An 18,814-nucleotide genomic window follows, 5' to 3' on the forward strand; every position below is an offset into this window, starting at 1 on the left:
AAATGTGTGTCTGTTGCTAATGTGTGTCTCTTGTGTCTGTAGATTTTAATGTGCTCTGTATATCTGTTGTTGAAATCTCAACGTGTTTGTCCTAGTTAGAACATGCACCTCTTCTGCCGTGTTATTTCTTATCTGTCATAATTATACTTAATGTTACGTGTTAGTTTTTGTTCTACTTCATTACATGTAGATAACATTATTTTTACTTTGTGGTTTTCTAAAATATTTGCAACCTTCTGTGATACATTGCCAATGTATGGAAGTCTAGCTATGAATTCATTTTTGACTTTTGCTTCAGTATTGTGGTTTGTGTCTACGTGTTTCGTCACTTTGTCTAATGAAGTGTAAACCATAGAAGCAGTATAGTCATTGACAACTGCAATTCGTTTCACCATTTTTATTTCCTGTTCCATGTTTTCTTGGTCCAAAGGTACTTTAGTTGTCCTTTTTAACACTGATATATATGCTGCTTGCTTATGCATCGACTGTGGTGTTTGTCACAATTTTTTCCCCTTACGTTATAAGGTGCTTGTGTTGTTGTGTCTCATGATATTTACGACCAGGTAACTGATGCTTTTGGCCGGTTGGAGTGGCCGAGCGGTTCTGGGCGCTACAGTCTGGAACCGCGCGACTGCTACAGTCGCAGGTTCGAATCTTGCCTCGGGCATGGATGTGTGTGATGTCCTTGTGTTAGTTAGGTTTAAGTAGTTCTTAGCTCTAGGGGACTTGTGTTGTTCATGTTCCACTGTAAACATATCTACAGCTGTAGACTAATGAAGTAATTTGGAATGTCTACTATGTTTTTGGCATTCACTTTTATTAGCAGTGGTTTACGATTATGTAAGCTGTGATACCAGATATACATGATCCCATTACCAAGCCATGTGGGTGGTTACAAACAATGTCATTAAATGTTAATTATTATAACTTGGAGTTAGTTGGAGAAGTTCCATGAATTCAATAATGCCTGTGTATACAAATTTTTTATATTTCACAAATTAATTTTGGATTGCCTTTACACCTTTTTTTTGTATAGGTGTGTTCGAGTAGATGCTGGAAATGTTGTATGATTAAAATTAAGCGTCTTGAGCCAGTTATGTGGCTTTCAGTTCTTCAGCTAGTATTATTGTTTTGGAAAATATTTCTCGATAAGCACATTGTTTAATCTGAATTAATAGTTTTTCAACAGGTTGCATGCTGGACTGTTTTACCATACAACACGTTTGATTACCGTCTTCTTGTATTTTTGCTATGTTGTTAAATGTTTATGCATCAGGTCAAATTGCTTACTGTTTCTGACAAGAGGAAATGTATGTTCCTTAGATGTTCCTTTATTTTAGTTTGAAACTGATTTCGGGTCTTTTAGCTTGTTCTGAATGTTGTTAACATCAAATACTTCATTTCTTTTGCCATGAACTCCTTTTAGTTCGGTATGCACAATGTATTGACTTTCTGACTACTATGTGTTATGTTTGATTTACAGTTTATTATTTATGGAATTTGATGTCTTTGTGGCAGATTGTATGGTGTTTGTGTCATTTACTGTATATATTTAGACCTAAACTTCTCTTTTTTCATTTATTTTTCAACAAGTATGCTTATTTTGTTATATTTTGCCACTTTTATAATAGAATTTACTTTTGTGGTATCAGATGCAGTTTTAGTTACAGTTAATTACTTAGTTAGCTATTGTTGTGTGTTTCGTAGATAATTTTGTATGACAGATCATAATGAAGGGGATGAGTCATTTTACATTCAAAGCACAAATTAATTTGTATATACAGTCACATTCTGAACTTTTGTAAGTTTCTTTATTTTTCTTTTTTATTAAAAAAGGGAACAGTTACACAGATATTAGTTAGTAATTCCTACCACCGCTACTTACACATTACAGTAACACACGTTAAGGAGTCGTTAAGGATAAATTTTCTCAGTTTCGTTTACAAATTTTACTCTGCTGTCCATCAGACACTTTATATAACTAGAAAATACACCATTGTTGCTTTCGAATTGTAGTGTATTATTTACATTAAACTTCATGAGGGACTAAATATTATCTTACTACAGCATGTTGTGTGCCATAAAGACATTCTTTCTTAAAAATAAATTATCCAAAAACTTTATTTCTAATGACATTACTGAGTGAAAATATGCAAAATACGTCAACTTACTGACTCGCCTCTCCCCAAGATTTGTAATGATTCCAAGGGCAAATGTGACTGAACTAAGTTGTTTTAGAAGTTACAAAATGTTTTTTCCCAGTTTCAATTCTCATCAACATGGACTCCTAATAATTTTGATGTTTATAATCTTTTTATTATTTCCTCACCATGTGCTATACGTATCGTTGGTTTAGTACAGCTTGATGCACACAACCGAATATGCTGTGTCTTCTTAAAATTGTGCGTGAGACTGCTGAAAACCAGTCACTGATACATTTAAGAACGTTGTTTACCATTTATTTAGTGTCTGTACATATGCTTGGATTGATTGCAATCCTAGTGTCATACGCAAATAGAACTAGTTCTGCTTGTCGTGTATTAGACGGAAGATCGTTTGCATATATGAGGAACAGTAGTGCACATAAGAATGAACCTTAGGGAACCTCTTGTATGATTTCTCGACACTCAGAATTATGTCCTTCGACTATTTTGCTTGAATTACTACGTACTATTTTCGGCATTCTTTTGGTTAGATATGATGTCATCCATTGATTGGCTATACCACCAGTCGCATAAAACGTCAATTCATCTAGCAGAATTCACACTGTCAGATGCCTTAGAGAGGTCGCAGAAAATGCCAACTTCAGCTGTTTGATTATTTAATGCTCGTAAAATCCGTTGAGTGGACACTACATGGCATTCTCAGTAGAACAACACTTCTGAAACCCAAGCTGTGGCCGGTCGGTAGGCCGTGCGGATCTAGGCACATCAGTCAGGCGCCGCGTTACCGCAACGGTTGTAGGTTCGAATCCTGCCTCGGGCGTGAATGTGTGTGATGTCCTTAGGATAGTTAGGTTTAAGTAATTCTAAATTCTAGGGGACTGATGACCTCAGATGTTAAGTCCCATAGTGCTCAGAGCCATTTGAACCATTTTTGAACCCAAGCTGTGATTTCCTAAGGATACTTGTACTATTGTTGCTGAGGTGAGATACTATTCCAGATTACACCACCTTCTTAAAAATGTTGGAGAATGGCGTCAGCAGTGAAACAGGTCAGTACTTACTAAAACACAATAATCACGTTCCTTAACGAGGGTTTAACAACTGCATATTTCAGTCTCTCTAAAAAATGACTTGAGTTACTGATGTATTACATATTTCGGATAAGGCTGGACTTATTACATGATAACAAATCTTTAGTACTTTATTAGAAAGTTCATCAAAACCAAATGAACTTTTGTTTTTGAGAGAGTATATAATTTTCTTCAATTCAAAAGGAGAAGTTAGTGATACACTCGTATGATTGAATTTTATGAGCGTTAAATTTCTAACATACTGCTCTGATTTTGCTCTTAAACTGTTTCTCACTATAATTTCCACTATATTTAAGAATTTATTATTAAATGCATTTTCTACCTGTGATCATCATTTATGCATCTTTTGATGAATGATGAAGTTGGGATTATGTTGTATCAGTTTTTATGGAGTAGGCTATTTTCCCTTTGGTCGAACTGCATGTTTGTGTTTTTCACCAGACTTCTGTGAAATGTTTGTGTTTTTTGTCATATATTAGAAGAATTAATTTGATATTTTATTTGGATATGAAACTCCGCGTTTCCTTCTAATCTGTATTGACTACGTCTCATATGTGCTTCCATATACTTGCATAAATGGTGAGTTTCACGCTGTGGGCTGTTTCTGTCTGGTTTCTGAGAAGCTGTCTGATAAGTTCTTCTTATTGCGTAACTTCATCAGTTTATTATTGCAGCAAAGACTACAGGACAATGTAACACAACGTACCAACCAGTCAACCAGTGATGGCAGAACGGCGTGCTCCAACAGCACTACTGCAGTACCCGGTCGCAGTATTACAGTATTACATCGGTGGCTGGCCACATATCATTTATTTGTTTGCGAAGGCCAGTCTGAAGCCCATCACGCAATAATACTTTTTACGTGTATAGAACAATGTTTCCTTTTTCCAGTGTGGATGTTTTCGACTTGAAATAGTATAGATATGTCTGAGCATAAGGTTGTCTACCATGTCTGAGCATAAGGTTGTCTGGTAGAAGTGCAGTGTAGGTACAGAACTTGCCACGCAGCCAATGGTGGATGATACAGCTCAATGATTTTCTTGTTACACTCGTGTAGGACTCATTCGAGTCCGTGATGAGCGACCTTACTTAGCCGCATATTGCAAGCTACTTCACAATGCTGTGTCTAACACCAGCACCTCAGCTCTCGCAGCAGTGAGTGGAGCAGGCCAACATTCAGCCCAGCTGTGGTCAGCGATGTTGCCCAGTGGCAAACCTTAGACTGGCGGCCGGTGAGTGGAGGCTGGTGTTTGTTCACCCTGCAGCTCGAGGCTCGGAAGACCTCAGTTCGGCTCTTGGCCATCAGCTGAAGCACCAATATATGATAGTCAAGATGTCGAGATGTTGAAAGAAGTGGGAGGCGTTGTGGCGGAAGCCTACACAGCAGACGACAACGCATAGCGTGGCTGCTGCTATCATTAGTCTTGTCGGTTGGCTAGCAACATAACAAGGCAGCCATTGCTTCTGCACGTCTCACGTAGTCGCCTCGCTAGCCGCCATTGCCTCGGCAACTAGGTTGTGGTTGTGGAGCCACTGGCAGACCTAATACTGAGTCGCTGAACTACTGCAAGAGACCTGATAGGTCACCGTGTCTGTCTAACTTTATCTGGGCCGTTTGCACACTGGGTAAGACCGTGACTATTTCGTATGACACCCATACAAGTACCACTGTACCAAACACAGCGACGTATAACTTAATCGGCATCGTTGTGTACATAGTTCTGCGTAGTTAGCGCTTACTCAACGTTCCCACTAGAGCGCGCCCCGCTAAGCACAACAGCACAGGCGCAGCGCTCGTCCGTCTCCGCACTACGAGATGGCGCTGCCTTAGAGACGGACCAAATTCTGCTTCCGCCGATCCACATATTAATATGTAACGCAGCCAATAAGATTGCTGCTAACGTAGAACCTTTTCACCTCATGGATCACACTCGCGCAGTGATACCTGAATGCAGGAGGTATTATAACGAGTGTACAGACCTCCGATTAGTCAGTCTGCAATTGTCTGCACCAATCTGTACGAGTCTGCATTAGGCTGTACCATTCTACAGTCAAGTTTCAGTCTGCGCCTAATAAGGTTATCATACTCCTGTATATAGCCATGAAGAGAAATGTATAGACACTTTGTCAATTATCACAGATATGTGAGAATAAGATTAACGTACCAAGACCAAAGGAACTTCAGATTGTCAATTGTAAATAGCATCCAGAATCAAGTTACATAAGGTTTATGCTTGTTATTATTTTAATAAATGTATGTGAAAATTAATCAAGTTCTGTTTAAAGTTGGTCACCATCAATCTGCTACTCTAAGCGTGCAAGTGGCATTTCTATCATCTGACCTAATGGCAGAAGATAAACACGCCACGATAAGACCACGAGACGTATTCTGACACTTTCCTACTTCGTTAGAGCAACAAGTCAAATAATCTGATGGTGTGTGTACTGAAGGTCTTACAGTACGCACACCACAGGCATAAATTTAAGCATGAGAGTGTTACATCTATAAAACATCTAGGGGCTCTAATTGTGCATCATAAATACAGCTGTAAGCATGAATCTTCCATATTTGAGCATATTTCCTGTTCTCACCCACCATTAACAATGAGAACATGTTCTGTGGTCAGTGATTTGCCCCAGGAGTAAACGCTCCAATCGTTTTATGGATAAAATTCACTAAACGCATTGAAATTAAACGAATGGGTAAATGGAGATTAAACGGATGGCGGTACAATGATATGAAACGATTTCACTTCCAGTCGTTGAAATGTATTGAGAAAGCTACTATGTAAAGAGTACACAATGACAATTGAGAATCTCTGCCAGACTGTGACCTGAAACCAGATCTCCAGCTCATCAAAATGGTAGTCTCAACCATTTCGTATGTTTTCAGCAGTTGAGATATGACAAATATCTAAGGCGTCTGTTGTAATAAACTGGAAATACGGATGGAATCCTGGTATGGTACAAATTTCAGTTATCAGCACACATTCACTGTATTGTTCTGCTGTCGTGTGACACGTACTCAAGGACCTGTCCATTTGAAAATTGCTGAAAAACAAAAAATGGTTAATAGCAGTTGAAATTAACCTTCTTCTCCTTTTTCTTGGCCTTATACCGACCTTTCACGGGGTCGTCATTTTAAGGAGGATATGACAATGTTACTGCCATAGTGTACCGACTGCCTTGCCGTAATGGTAACACCGGTTCCCGTCACATCACGGAAGTTAAGAGCTGTCGGGCTTTGCTAGCACTGGGGTCGCTCACTGTCCGGTTCTGCCGAGCTTTGTTGGCGAGCAGAGTACACTCAGCTCTTGTGAGGCGAATTAAGGAGCTACGTGACTGAGAAGTAGCGGTCCTGGACACGAAAGCTAACAAAGGCCGGGACAGCAGTGTCTTGACAACATGCTCCTCCACATCCGCGTCCAGTGACGACTGCCGTCTGAGCATGACCCGGGGGTCGGACGCTACCATTGGTCTTTCCGAGGCCCAGTGTTATTCACTATGTACAATGAGCAATCAGTAAAGGAAACCAAGAACAAATTTGTGTAATGAATTAAATGTCAGGGAGAAGATTTCTTCTGGGGTTTGTCTGTGGCACTGTAATTCATTCACAGACTCCAAAGGAAAATCAATATAAGTTGTTACGAAATGTTAGTGTGTTGGAGAAAGATTTGAAGTTAAATACATCTAATACTAAGACAAGGGAAATGTAATGTAATCGAATTAAATGCGGTGCTGCAAAATTAATTAGGTCAGAAAATAGGATACTAAAGGCAGTAATATGTTCGTCTATGTAGGAATCATTCTAGTGATAATGCGACTGTTACACGGCGTGCGATCCAAGGTCCCAGTGAATGGTCGGGGCAATGACTACATTTTCACTTCACGGTCAGTTCGTCAGCGTTGCCTCCTTTCGCATTTTTGTATGCGATGGCGTTGGAAACCTGCCTATATGGTCTCCGAAGACGGGTGGAGCGAGTGCCGTGGCGACGGGAACCGTGCGTAATCTATACAATTCACACTGCATGAATGACGATCGAGGATTACGACCGGGGGAGGAAGGTCCGCTCGTGCTAGTTAACACCATAAAATGTTTAAGTGTCACATTCCACTCAGATGTGCAGCGGACAGCAGCGGATAACTACCGACGCATATTGAAGCTCATGTGGACAATGGTGCTGTTACAAAAATTAAGAGCGTTGGATACGATCTAGAGGGTCGCCTACGTTAACGTGCACCTAGCACCGAAACACACGTAGCGCATGTCCTGCCTTTATCGTGCACAATGGCAACGCGGATACAAGAAACTTTCGGAACTTACGTGAATATGGGACAACTGTTTAAGATCCCACACACAACGCTTACGCTATCAACTGGAGAGGGTGGACTTGGTCTGCAGAACGTATATGAAAAGGCAAGGGCGTTATTCGTCTGTACGGTTTTCCGACAGTGGTCTGGTCAATTTCGCAGTATCTCGGGTGCGTTGGCCGATGCACTGGCTCCCACTTCAATGGTGCCCCCAATCAATGTGAGCCATTCACCGAAGATGTCACATTTCAAGTCTTTCTTTTTGGAGCTTAGTCAGAGAAGCCCTCCCAACAACATGACTACCGACGACGCGAGATGTATACCAAATATTACCGCGCCGGTGTCCCAGGAATTCCCTGGAAAAGAAGTACCCAGACAAGAACTGGCGACATATATGGCACGTTATACGGAACGTTTACCTCCCAACGTCGGTACCATCAACACGGTATGTGGTGGTAAATAGGAAGTTCGCAGCGAACCAACGGCGACATGCGATTCATTTGGCAGACACTCCATTGTGTTTGATCTATGGAACAGTGGACACTGATGAACATCGTTTAGCATGTAGTGGGGCGGCTCCGTTGTGGCACTTGGCACGACAGATATTGGCGTTCCTTTTCCTCACACAATTACATCGGACACACTCCTTTTTCCACCAAGAATCGTATTTTCCGGTCAATAAAACAAATGCAGTGACATGGGTACTGGGAATGGTTGTGGGTTACGTCTACAACGAATGGGAAAAGGACAAAATGAATTTTTGGCATTTTCTCTTGGATGGACACGCGAAGCTGCAACAGAATAAGAAATATAGGCAAGACTTCGCTAATTATCTGCGGCGGACATTTACCAACCTGCTGACCAGATGGGGTATGACGGGTGAGAGATGAGACAAAGTAAGCCAAGACAGACATTGATCACACTTACGGGAAACTTGGTTATCTTCGAGAAGACGACTCAGTCTTAGGCCACCGTCTGGAGAACCGGTCGACAGATGGCTCTAGTGCTCTATCGACCGTTAGGTGGTGTTCAGATGTCGCCCCCGACTTGAATTTCATTTCAGTGCTAGAGGAGCATGTTTCATTTGTATCTGTACTATCGGCGATGTCGTCCAGTCATTTTCATTTGGACATTTTCAATTTTATTCATTTCCTTTACTTAATTATCTTGGACAATGTAGAAGAAAAGATGGATAGAGCGTCATTTAAAAAAAACAAAAGAAGAAAAGAAAAAATAAAGCAAAAAACAAGAAGAAACTAAAAAAAAAGATGGATAAAGCGTCTGACATGTAAGCAGGAGATCCCGAGTTCGAATCCCAGTTGGGGCACACATTTTCAACTGTTGACGATGATGAATGTCAACGCCCGTCGAGAGCTTAGGGTCTTGATTTAATTATTATTTCATTCTGCAGAGCAGAACAGATACCATCTTCATATACTATCGATCTTGATGCTACATCTTTATCGACAGGTGTGCTGGCGACAACTTACGCCAGTACATTAGGTAACACTGAATGTAAACTTAAATGTTTGGAAGCAATTTCTGAAGGTATTTGTCTCAAGTGGAGCCTTGTACAGAAATGAACTATGGGCGATAGAAAGTTCATGAAACAAGAGAGGCCATTGAAATTGAGTTCTACAAACGAATGCTAAGATTTGACAGATCGCAGAGGTATTGAATGAAAGGGCAGGAGAGAAAACATGGCACAGCTTGGCTAAAAGGAGGGACTGGTTAGTTGGACGCATCCTGAGACATCAAGAAATAATCAGTCTGGTAATGTAGGGAAGCGTGGTTGTAGGGAAGCGCGGAGGGAGGGGGGGATACCTAAATATGAATACAGTAAAGAGGTCAAATGTATGGATGCGGCAGAGGTTACGCAGAGATGAAGACGTCAACAGCGGATTGAGTAGCGTGGAGAGGTGCATAAAACATGTCTGTAGACGGAAAACAATAAGGACAACAAAGTAAGAAAAAACCTCTCATTTAGTTGAGTGCTGGACATACCTATGCGGACTGGGTACCTGGACGTCATGAGTGCTGCCCTGGAAGGCGTGCAGACGGCCTGCACGTAGTGCTGGTTCAGGATGACCCCATGGTAGGCCAATGCGTCGATGTTCGGGGTAGGTATCTGGTCAGAGCCGTGGAAGCTCACGTCGTTCCAACCCTGGAATTTTTATGAAACACATTTGCTTTCCTCACACACAAGTTTCAAAGCACTGATAACATGTGTGCATACTCGGTTCGTAGCTACCAATATTCACCATGGTTGTTGAAAGCATAAACAGTTATTATTAGATAATCTTTCGAAAGCTAGAGCGTACTCATACAAGCATCAAATTAGAAAGAAAACCGATAGTTACTCGAAAACAGTAACGATCGTCTGTAACCCTGTTGACCTGTTACCAAACAGTCGATGTGCTCACTTTCGTAACGATAAAAAAGTTGTCAATGTCGTTCGCGTGGGAACCAAACTGAGAAGAGATCCAACATGTGTTATTGTTGTACCTTAATCTTCCTATTCAGTCCTGTAACAGAAGTACGATATTATTCTTATTCCATTTTTAATGGCGGCATTCACTTTTTATGTACTGCAACGTCTTTCTGAAATTACAATTATTACTCCGGAAAATAAAGGTTTTTCCAGTTGTGTGAAATTCTTACAAGGTACAACATGGTCATATTTTATTGAAATTTAAAGTGTTTGAGTAGAGGATATCTTGTCAGTACTGCATTTAATAATTTATCTGTTACATTATTTCTCTACTACACACGGATAATCTGTAAGTGAAACAAAACTACGTAGTAGTATTGTCAAAAATTAGTTATGTTGTGGACTGGCAAGACAGCCAATCCACAATGACGGGTAGCCGAAAGGCACGCGTTTAAGCTCACGCAGGATGGCGTGAGGTCTGGAACAGGTCACGGATATGAGGCTAGCAAAAATAGCACGTATCTGTTGGAATACTTAACTTTAATGCATAATTGGTGAACATCGGTCTGACGGTACATGCATCACAAGATAAATAGCAATTGATAACGGCGCCTTGCTAGGTCGTAGCAAATGACGTAGCTGAAGGCTATGCTAACTATCGTCTCGGCAAATGAGAGCGTAATTTGTCAGTGAACCATCGCTAGCAAAGTCGGCTGTACAACTGGGGCGAGTGCTAGGACGTCTCTCTAGACCTGCCGTGTGGCGGCGCTCGGTCTGCAATCACTGATGGTGGCGACACGCGGGTCCGACGTATACTAACGAACCGCGGCCGATTTAAAGGCTACCACCTAGCAAGTGTGGTATCTGGCGGTGACACCACAAGTTACATGTTAAAAACATTCCGAAATAGAAGCTATTGGAAACCAACGCAAATTTGTATTCCAGAGCATGTAAAATTGACAAGACATAAAAGAGACTTAGTTTACTTACAATCCTAAATTGTCTCTGGTGTAAGATCTCCTGCTGTTGCAAGGTATAAGACGATCCACGACCAGTGAGATATGGCCTTAATGTGCGTAAAATGTATAAATGGTTGTAATTATATAGCATTTTAATCTCCATAAAATTTCGTTCAAGAACTAACAACATAAACCATGTAGCTTTAATGTAGGATACATAATTTAAATGTGTAAAACGTGAATTACCTAAAAATACTGAGCAAAACACAAAGTCATGTCCAAAAACAATAAAAACTGCAGAAAATTGCAGAAACTGCTTATGGATGTCTCTAGTGTGCATTCCTTGATGTGATGCTAGAATCTTTCACTTGGCTGAAGCACCGAGTACAAAGCGTTGTTTGTTACCCCTTACACTATCCCCTAGGTATAACACTCGCCTCTACTGTGCATGGGTGGACTGCCTTACCAATTCATCACCAAATAATGTCTATATATCTAACGATGTTTTAAACACGACAATCAACTTGCTTTTAGTAAAATGAGCAAAGAAAATAAGGGTGTTCTTTACTACAAGTGAGACGTGAATATCAAATAAAAATCTGAAAACTGTGTTGCCAGTTTCATAGTTTCTAGGCAACGAGCACAGAGTGAACTTATTGCAGTAAACTGAACTGAAGTAACGAAAAGCAAACGAACCAGGGAGCACGGTGCTGAAGACACTGAATACGTGTTTGGAATAAATCGTTTATTCGGTAATTCGGCATTACTTTTCAGTGACAAGTTATAGGAAACCCGTTCTCATTTCATTTTTTAATTATCATCCCATATTGATACCTGAGTGCTTCTACAAGAGAGGTACATTCCTTCCTTCACTTGGTCACCTTTCAGAGGAGCCTTAAGCAGATCACTAAAAGTGGCGAAGAAAATCCGAAGCGTCTACAACAAAATAAAAAAAATCTACTCGTGTTATGAGAGTGCACGAGCATACTTGGCGCTGGCTCCAGTGAGGCGTATGGTTATCTGTCCATGGGAGGATAAAGAATTCTGTCGAGACAGATCTAGCGGAACCCCTGTGAATATTTGTAGTCAACTCAGAACCATATCTACTGGACTGTGTATTGGACGAGGATCTCCTGTTTCCTAACCTGCCAAATAACGTGAACGCAGTCCTACCTGTTACTTCCTAGGAGAGTGCTTACGATAATATTTTGTGGGGCCACAGGGACTGTGGAACGAAATTACTCGCCAGTACTGTATCCACCTCAGTGGCAATTCGAATTGTATCAAATACAGAAAGCTTTATAGTCAGCAATTCCACGGTATGGATAGGTGCATTTTGTTCATATACACGCAAGTGCACACACAAAAACACAAACACAAACACACACACACACACACACACACACACACACACACACACACACACAAACACAAACACATACACAAATATTCCATTTGCATATGTTTCTTCACCTAAAACATTTTTGCAGAAAAATGTATTTATAACTGACTATAAGATAGTTACTAATAAATTGATTGTTCCAGAACGTTATAAAATACACAAATCTGTATATTAAGTAACAGTTCTTGACTGCAGGCTCTTGTTCATAATGCCGAACGAGACGAATCCTTCTGACGTTAGGTAGGAATATCTACGCCCGTGGTCCCGTCATGAACCTTCGATCTGACTTTTTATTATTATGAAACAACTCATACTTGAATCATGATTGCCAGTATTTTAGAAGAAGATTGTTTAAAAATAGCTAGTTTTACTTCAGAAGACCACTGGCTCATAAAATTTCAACTCCGCTAGTGATTATTCGTTTTGAGATTCAATACCTTATTTGAAAACTCTCATTTCTGCCTCCGCAAGTAATTATTCGTTTTAGAAGTGTATACCTTATTTGAAAGCTCTCACTTCCGCCTTTACAAAGAAAATCTTTTCTTCCTTGAAGAAGAATTATCTTTAGTCACAATTATTGGGTTTGTAATAATTAAAGAATGTTCGAATTTTAAAGCTTAATGTTTTCTAAACTCTTCTGAATATGTCACTAAAAGACGTAGCAGTTAATAAAATATTTCGACTGTAAAACATTTTTCTGGAAAAATTCTTGAGTAGCTGAACAACTGAAAAATTTTATACGCCAAAATTTCCACACATGATTGGATAATTTTATTATTCAATTATTTATTTAATACATCGTCATTAGTTAAGCCAAACAGTATAATTAGTAAACAAATGTATAAGGTGAGTCGCGTAAGACGTAACTCCCCCTTTACTCCAGGGGCGATTGCACGTATCGGAATGTGGTTTTCGGTGAATCATAGCGGACTATGGGGCACATACGCTGGTACATGCACAATAATCACAACGTTTATATTGACAGAGATAATGAGGCAAGTACATGTTTTTTAAATGGGACGCTATACTTTTTTACCATCATTCGAACGCTCTGGAAAAGACGCGTATGGTGATGTAACGCATGTTGCTATTGTGATTCAAACTTTGCTTGAAAGAGGGCGGATGAGGATTAACCTACGTAGTGTAGGCCGCGCATGCTGCAGAGAGAACGGAAGCTGGGCCTGCGGGTCGCGCGAGGCGTGTTTACAATCAGCAGCCGCTTCCGACCGCCTCGACCTTCAGTCGTACAATATTTCCCAGCGTCTTTTAAGCCAAGTTTGAATCACAATAGCAGCATGCGTTACATCACGATGGTAAAAAAAGTATAGCGTCCCATTTAAAAAAACATGTACTTGCCTCATTATCTCGGTCAATATAAACGTTGTGATGATTGTGCATGTACCAAAGTATGTGCCCCATAGTCGGCTATGATTTGCCGAACACCACTCGTCGATACGTGCAATCGCCAACGGAATAATGGGGGTGTTACGTCTTACGTGACTCAACCTGTATAATTCATCTTCCCTCGGTCATGCCTTCTGAAAATCACATTATTGGAAATGCAGTTCCTCTGTGCTTAGCTACTCTGTAAAACCTTCCCTACGCCATGGATACGCCCCACAATTAGTCTTTGATTTGCTGTCGGTCTCAGTTTATCCTGTAATGATTAATGATCTGTGTAATGAACCTGGTTTCATTTCTGACAATCAAATCACACAAAGATGATCTTCGGAAAGTTAAGTACATTTCCTACATTAAGGACCTGTTACTTAGTTTTCCCAGTAAGATAACAAAAAGTGCCAACAGGAATCCTAATTCTCCTGAGCTTGGAGGAAGAGAAAGAAACTTGAAATCGTGGCTTCACGATCGGAACGTTATTTTAGAGGGAGTGCGCATAATAATGTGAGTAAATATTTCTTTCAGAAAAGCGAGCGGCGCAATAAAAAGGTGCAGACGAATACCAGAAAGGAGATGAATGTTTCATGAAAGTAAATGGCACAGTGATGGGATCTGCGTTGGGGACTGCAACGAGTTCCACATATTGATACCGTAATGGTGAGCAAAATAAAGCACTTTGTTTTAACTTCAGTGACTTTCATAAGTCTAGATAATTATAAACTCTTGATGTGTGAAAGTTATGAACTTGTTTTTCTTTCGATGGTACAGTCACTGAAGAAAAGGCTGCTGTGGCATTAGAAAAAGCGAAGTGGGATATGATTGCAGATCAGACCAAAGTGAAGGCGAGAATGTTATACTAAAATCTCTGATGAGAAAAATAAGTGACGAAATAGGCACATAGCAGACTCGAAAAATTAACTCAGTGGCCAAGTTGCAGAAACAAATGACAAGACAGATGGATCAAAAATATATGATGTGCTCAGATACGTTGTTCATATAAAAAAGAAAATGACCTCAACAGTACAGAAATCAAGTAAGAATTTGCAGGTCTTAAGGTGAACAAAAGAAATGCGGTAGGCAACGTTGGAACTCCTGACGTGTGTAATCTAAATAGGGATGAAGATGAAGTAATGAGTCAAGTAGTGTTGGCGCAGAAGGTGAAAAGGATGTTTTGATTGAGATAACGAATTCAAACGGAAATTTAACTTCTGTTATTTGAATGAATGTTTATCAGAATATAGCGAAAGTCAGGTAGATGATGTACTGAAACTGTCAAAGAGCAACTATGAATAATTACTTTCTAAAACACAAAGTATTATTAGTTTTAAATTTAGGAGGGAGCATTACGGAACGACAAACTGAAATAAGCCATGGACATGCAGTAGGAATTATGTAGAGAGTATTGAGAGATGAAATAGTGCAGGCAGCAGAGATACAGCTATATTCTTAAGTTTTAAACCCACCAGCTTCTCTTTTTCATCTGTCGTCGGAAGCCCACAAGTTCCGAAACAAGTGACGATCATTTGCTCCTTCACGTTTTTCCACATTTTACCCAGCAATCTCACAGCATCTAAAATATTGATAGTTGTGAGAATGACCGGCCGCAGTGGTCGAGCGGCTGTAAGCGCTTCAGTCCGGAACCACGCGGCTGCTACGGTCGGAGATTCGAATCCTGCCTCGGGCATGGATATGTGTGTGATGTCCTTAGGTTAGTTAGGTTTACTTAGTTCTAAGTCTATGGACTGATGACCTCAGATGTTTAAGTCCCATAGTGCTCAGAGCCATTTGAACCATTTTAACAATGTCATCGCCATTAGTGCGGACTGTCATTTCGACCGCTTCATACTTGTAGTTTTCTTTGGCGTTCCTGATTGTTCCTTGATCTAACGTTTGCAATTTCTACGAAGTGTTACGTGGTAAAAACTTTACTGTCACGGATTTTGAGAGCGCTGCTATTGTCCACAACAAACACAATTTTTCAATTTTCAAGAGTCATTTTCCCATCAAAGCCCTTTACCTAACTGTAAAACACTTCTGAGGTCATCCATTCTTTATTGTTCGTAGTGTACTCCACAGGGAGCGACTTACACACGGAAAAACTTACCGGTATTTAAGGTTTTCCAGTAGTAACTGGCTTTAGTTTTTCTGGGCCAGTCATATTTGTTACTAACAGAACGGTTACACGATCTTCGCTTAGCTTGCCCTCTTGACAGTTTTCTCCTCGGAAAGTCAAAGTTTTGTCTGGAAGGCATTTGTAAAGAAGTCCAAGTTAGTTTGCTTTAAAAACAGCACCTGGTTCGTAATCTTAAAGGATCCTCTGCATTCATTGCAAATTTTTTTTACTACACCAGCACCTTTCCCACTCAAGCTTCGAAAAACAATGCCTTGTCTTTTCCTGAAATTTCCTGACCTCTCGTTACTAGCACGAAATGTTTCGTATCCCAACGTCGCTGCAAATAATTCACCTTTTCTTTCAAACTAAGTCCTCCAACGTTCACATCATTATTCCTTTGTTGTTGGAAATACTGTACGAAAACCTCTTCTAAATCTGGAAACTCACCCATCATTATGGTTTCCTATCTGTCCCTTAATCTGTGGTAATCATGCGGTCCTAATTGATTATTGTCGATAGTGTGCCTACCGGAATCCCAAACTCTGCAGCTACGTCTTTCTTTTTCTTCCTCTCCTGCATTCAGTTCGTCAGTTAACTTTCGTTATCCAGCGACTATCTGACATTTACACTTAGAGCCCACGGCTGACACGTAGAGTTCACGCTCAGTCAAAACAAACACTGGCTGAAATCGCAGCTGCAAGGAGGGCGTCGGAACTGCAACGCTACGCACATCTGACTGACGCACGGGCTCAGAAAAGTGAGGGACTGGGACCCGCTATTTGTGCGCACTTCGATGTGCAGAGGCGAGAAAGACTTCGATGCACGGTGGTGACTTCGATGTAAAGAGTTTTTGTTCACTGAACTTGGATAAATAAAGGTAAACCCTGCCTTTCTCGAGCCTTCCCAAAACTTCGATATCGAGGTTCGATATATCGAGGTTTGACTGTAACTGCAGGACTAGAAAATGGCTAACTATAAGCACTACTTTAGTGGAGGGCAAATTCATAATGATGGGGATTCTCAAACTTAATAAAGAAGTTAGGAAAAACTACAGTCTTTAAAACTGAAAAATTAAAAAACAAACAGGTTGTTCGAATAAGAATAGACATTTAATCTGGAGGAAGGGAAACCTGTGGCACAACGTGACTAAAAATAGAGATCAATTTGTTAGTACCCATAATGAGACATCAGCGATCAACAGTTTAGTGATGGAGGGGAGTGTGGAGCGTAAAACTCGTAGGACACTAATACACTCCTGGAAATGGAAAAACGAACACATTGACACCGGTGTGTCAGACCCACCATACTTGCTCCGGACACTGCGAGAGGGCTGTACAAGCAATGATCACACGCACGGCACAGCGGACACACCAGGAACCGCGGTGTTGGCCGTCGAATGGCGCTAGCTGCGCAGCATTTGTGCACCGCCGCCGTCAGTGTCAGACAGTTTGCCGTGGCATACGGAGCTCCATCGCAGTCTTTAACACTGGTAGCATGCCGCGACAGCGTGGACGTGAACCGTATGTGCAGTTGCCGGACTTTGAGCGAGGGCGTATAGTGGACATGCGGGAGGCCGGGTGGACGTACCGCCGAATTGCTCAACACGTGGGGCGTGAGGTCTCCACAGTACATCGATGTTGTCGCCAGTGGTTGGCGGAAGGTGCACGTGCCCGTCGACCTGGGACCGGACCGCAGCGACGCACGGATGCACGCCAAGACCGTAGGATCCTGCGCAGTGCCGTAGGGGACCGCACCGCCACTTCCCAGCAAATTAGGGACACTGTTGCTCCTGGGGTATCGGCGAGGACCATTCGCAACCGTCTCCATGAACCTGGGCTACGGTCCCGCACACCGTTAGGCCGTCTTCCGCTCACGCCCCAACATCGTGCAGCCCGCCTCCAGTGGTGTCGCGACAGGCGTGAATGGAGGGACGAATGGAGACGTGTCGTCTTCAGCGATGAGAGTCGCTTCTGCCTTGGTGCCAATGATGGTCGTATGCGTGTTTGGCGCCGTGCAGGTGAGCGCCACAATCAGGACTGCATACGACCGAGGCACACAGGGCCAACACCCGGCATCATGGTGTGGGGAGCGATCTCCTACACTGGCCGTACACCACTGGTGATCGTCGAGGGGACACTGAATAGTGCACGGTACATCCAAACCGTCATCGAACCCATCGTTCTACCATTCCTAGACCGGCAAGGGAACTTGCTGTTCCAACAGGACAATGCACGTCCGCATGTATCCCGTGCCACCCAACGTGCTCTAGAAGTTGTAAGTCAACTACCCTGGCCAGCAAGATCTCCGGATCTGTCCCCCATTGAGCATGTTTGGGACTGGATGAAGCGTCGTCTCACGCGGTCTGCACGTCCAGCACGAACGCTGGTCCAACTGAGGCGCCAGGTGGAAATGGCATGGCAAGCCGTTCCACAGGACTACATCCAGCGTCTCTACGATCGTCTCCATGGGAGAATAGCAGCCTGCATTGCTGCGAAAGGTGGATATACACTGTACTAGTGCCGACATTGTGCATGCTCTGTTGCCTGTATCTATGTGCCTGTGGTTCTGTCAGTGTGATCATGTGATGTATCTGACCCCAGGAATGTGTCAATAAAGTTTCCCCTTCCTGGGACAATGAATTCACGGTGTTCTTATTTCAATTTCCAGGAGTGTAGATGAATACAGTAAGCAGGTGTGGGTTGCAATACTTATTCGAAGATGTGGTGGCTTGTACAGGATAAAGTAGTACGGAGAGCTGCATCCAAGCAGTCTTCGGACTGAAGATCAACAATAATAAGAACGGCAACGACAACGACATTGTAGTAAACAGAAACACTGGGACTATAAAAATGTGTCACGGTTTTTGCAAACAAATACTTCTCAACATTCGAAAATTTTCGAACACCAAAATTTTGAATAGGAACAGGTTGCAATATATTTGGAA

General features: G+C 41.7%; 1 protein-coding gene across 1 annotated transcript in view; it reads right to left on the reverse strand.

The window, feature by feature from the left end:
• The window catches only part of LOC124606701 (arylsulfatase B-like), a 132,542-nt gene that overhangs the window by 80,759 nt on the left and 32,969 nt on the right, over positions 1-18,814 (reverse strand). Inside the window, exon 2 of the mRNA XM_047138727.1 lies at positions 9,572-9,731. Within this exon, the coding sequence (XP_046994683.1) occupies positions 9,572-9,731 (160 nt within the window). The remainder of the gene's footprint in view (positions 1-9,571; positions 9,732-18,814) is intronic.

Source organism: Schistocerca americana, chromosome 3, assembly GCF_021461395.2.
Source record: "Schistocerca americana isolate TAMUIC-IGC-003095 chromosome 3, iqSchAmer2.1, whole genome shotgun sequence".
NCBI lineage: Eukaryota > Metazoa > Arthropoda > Insecta > Orthoptera > Acrididae > Schistocerca > Schistocerca americana.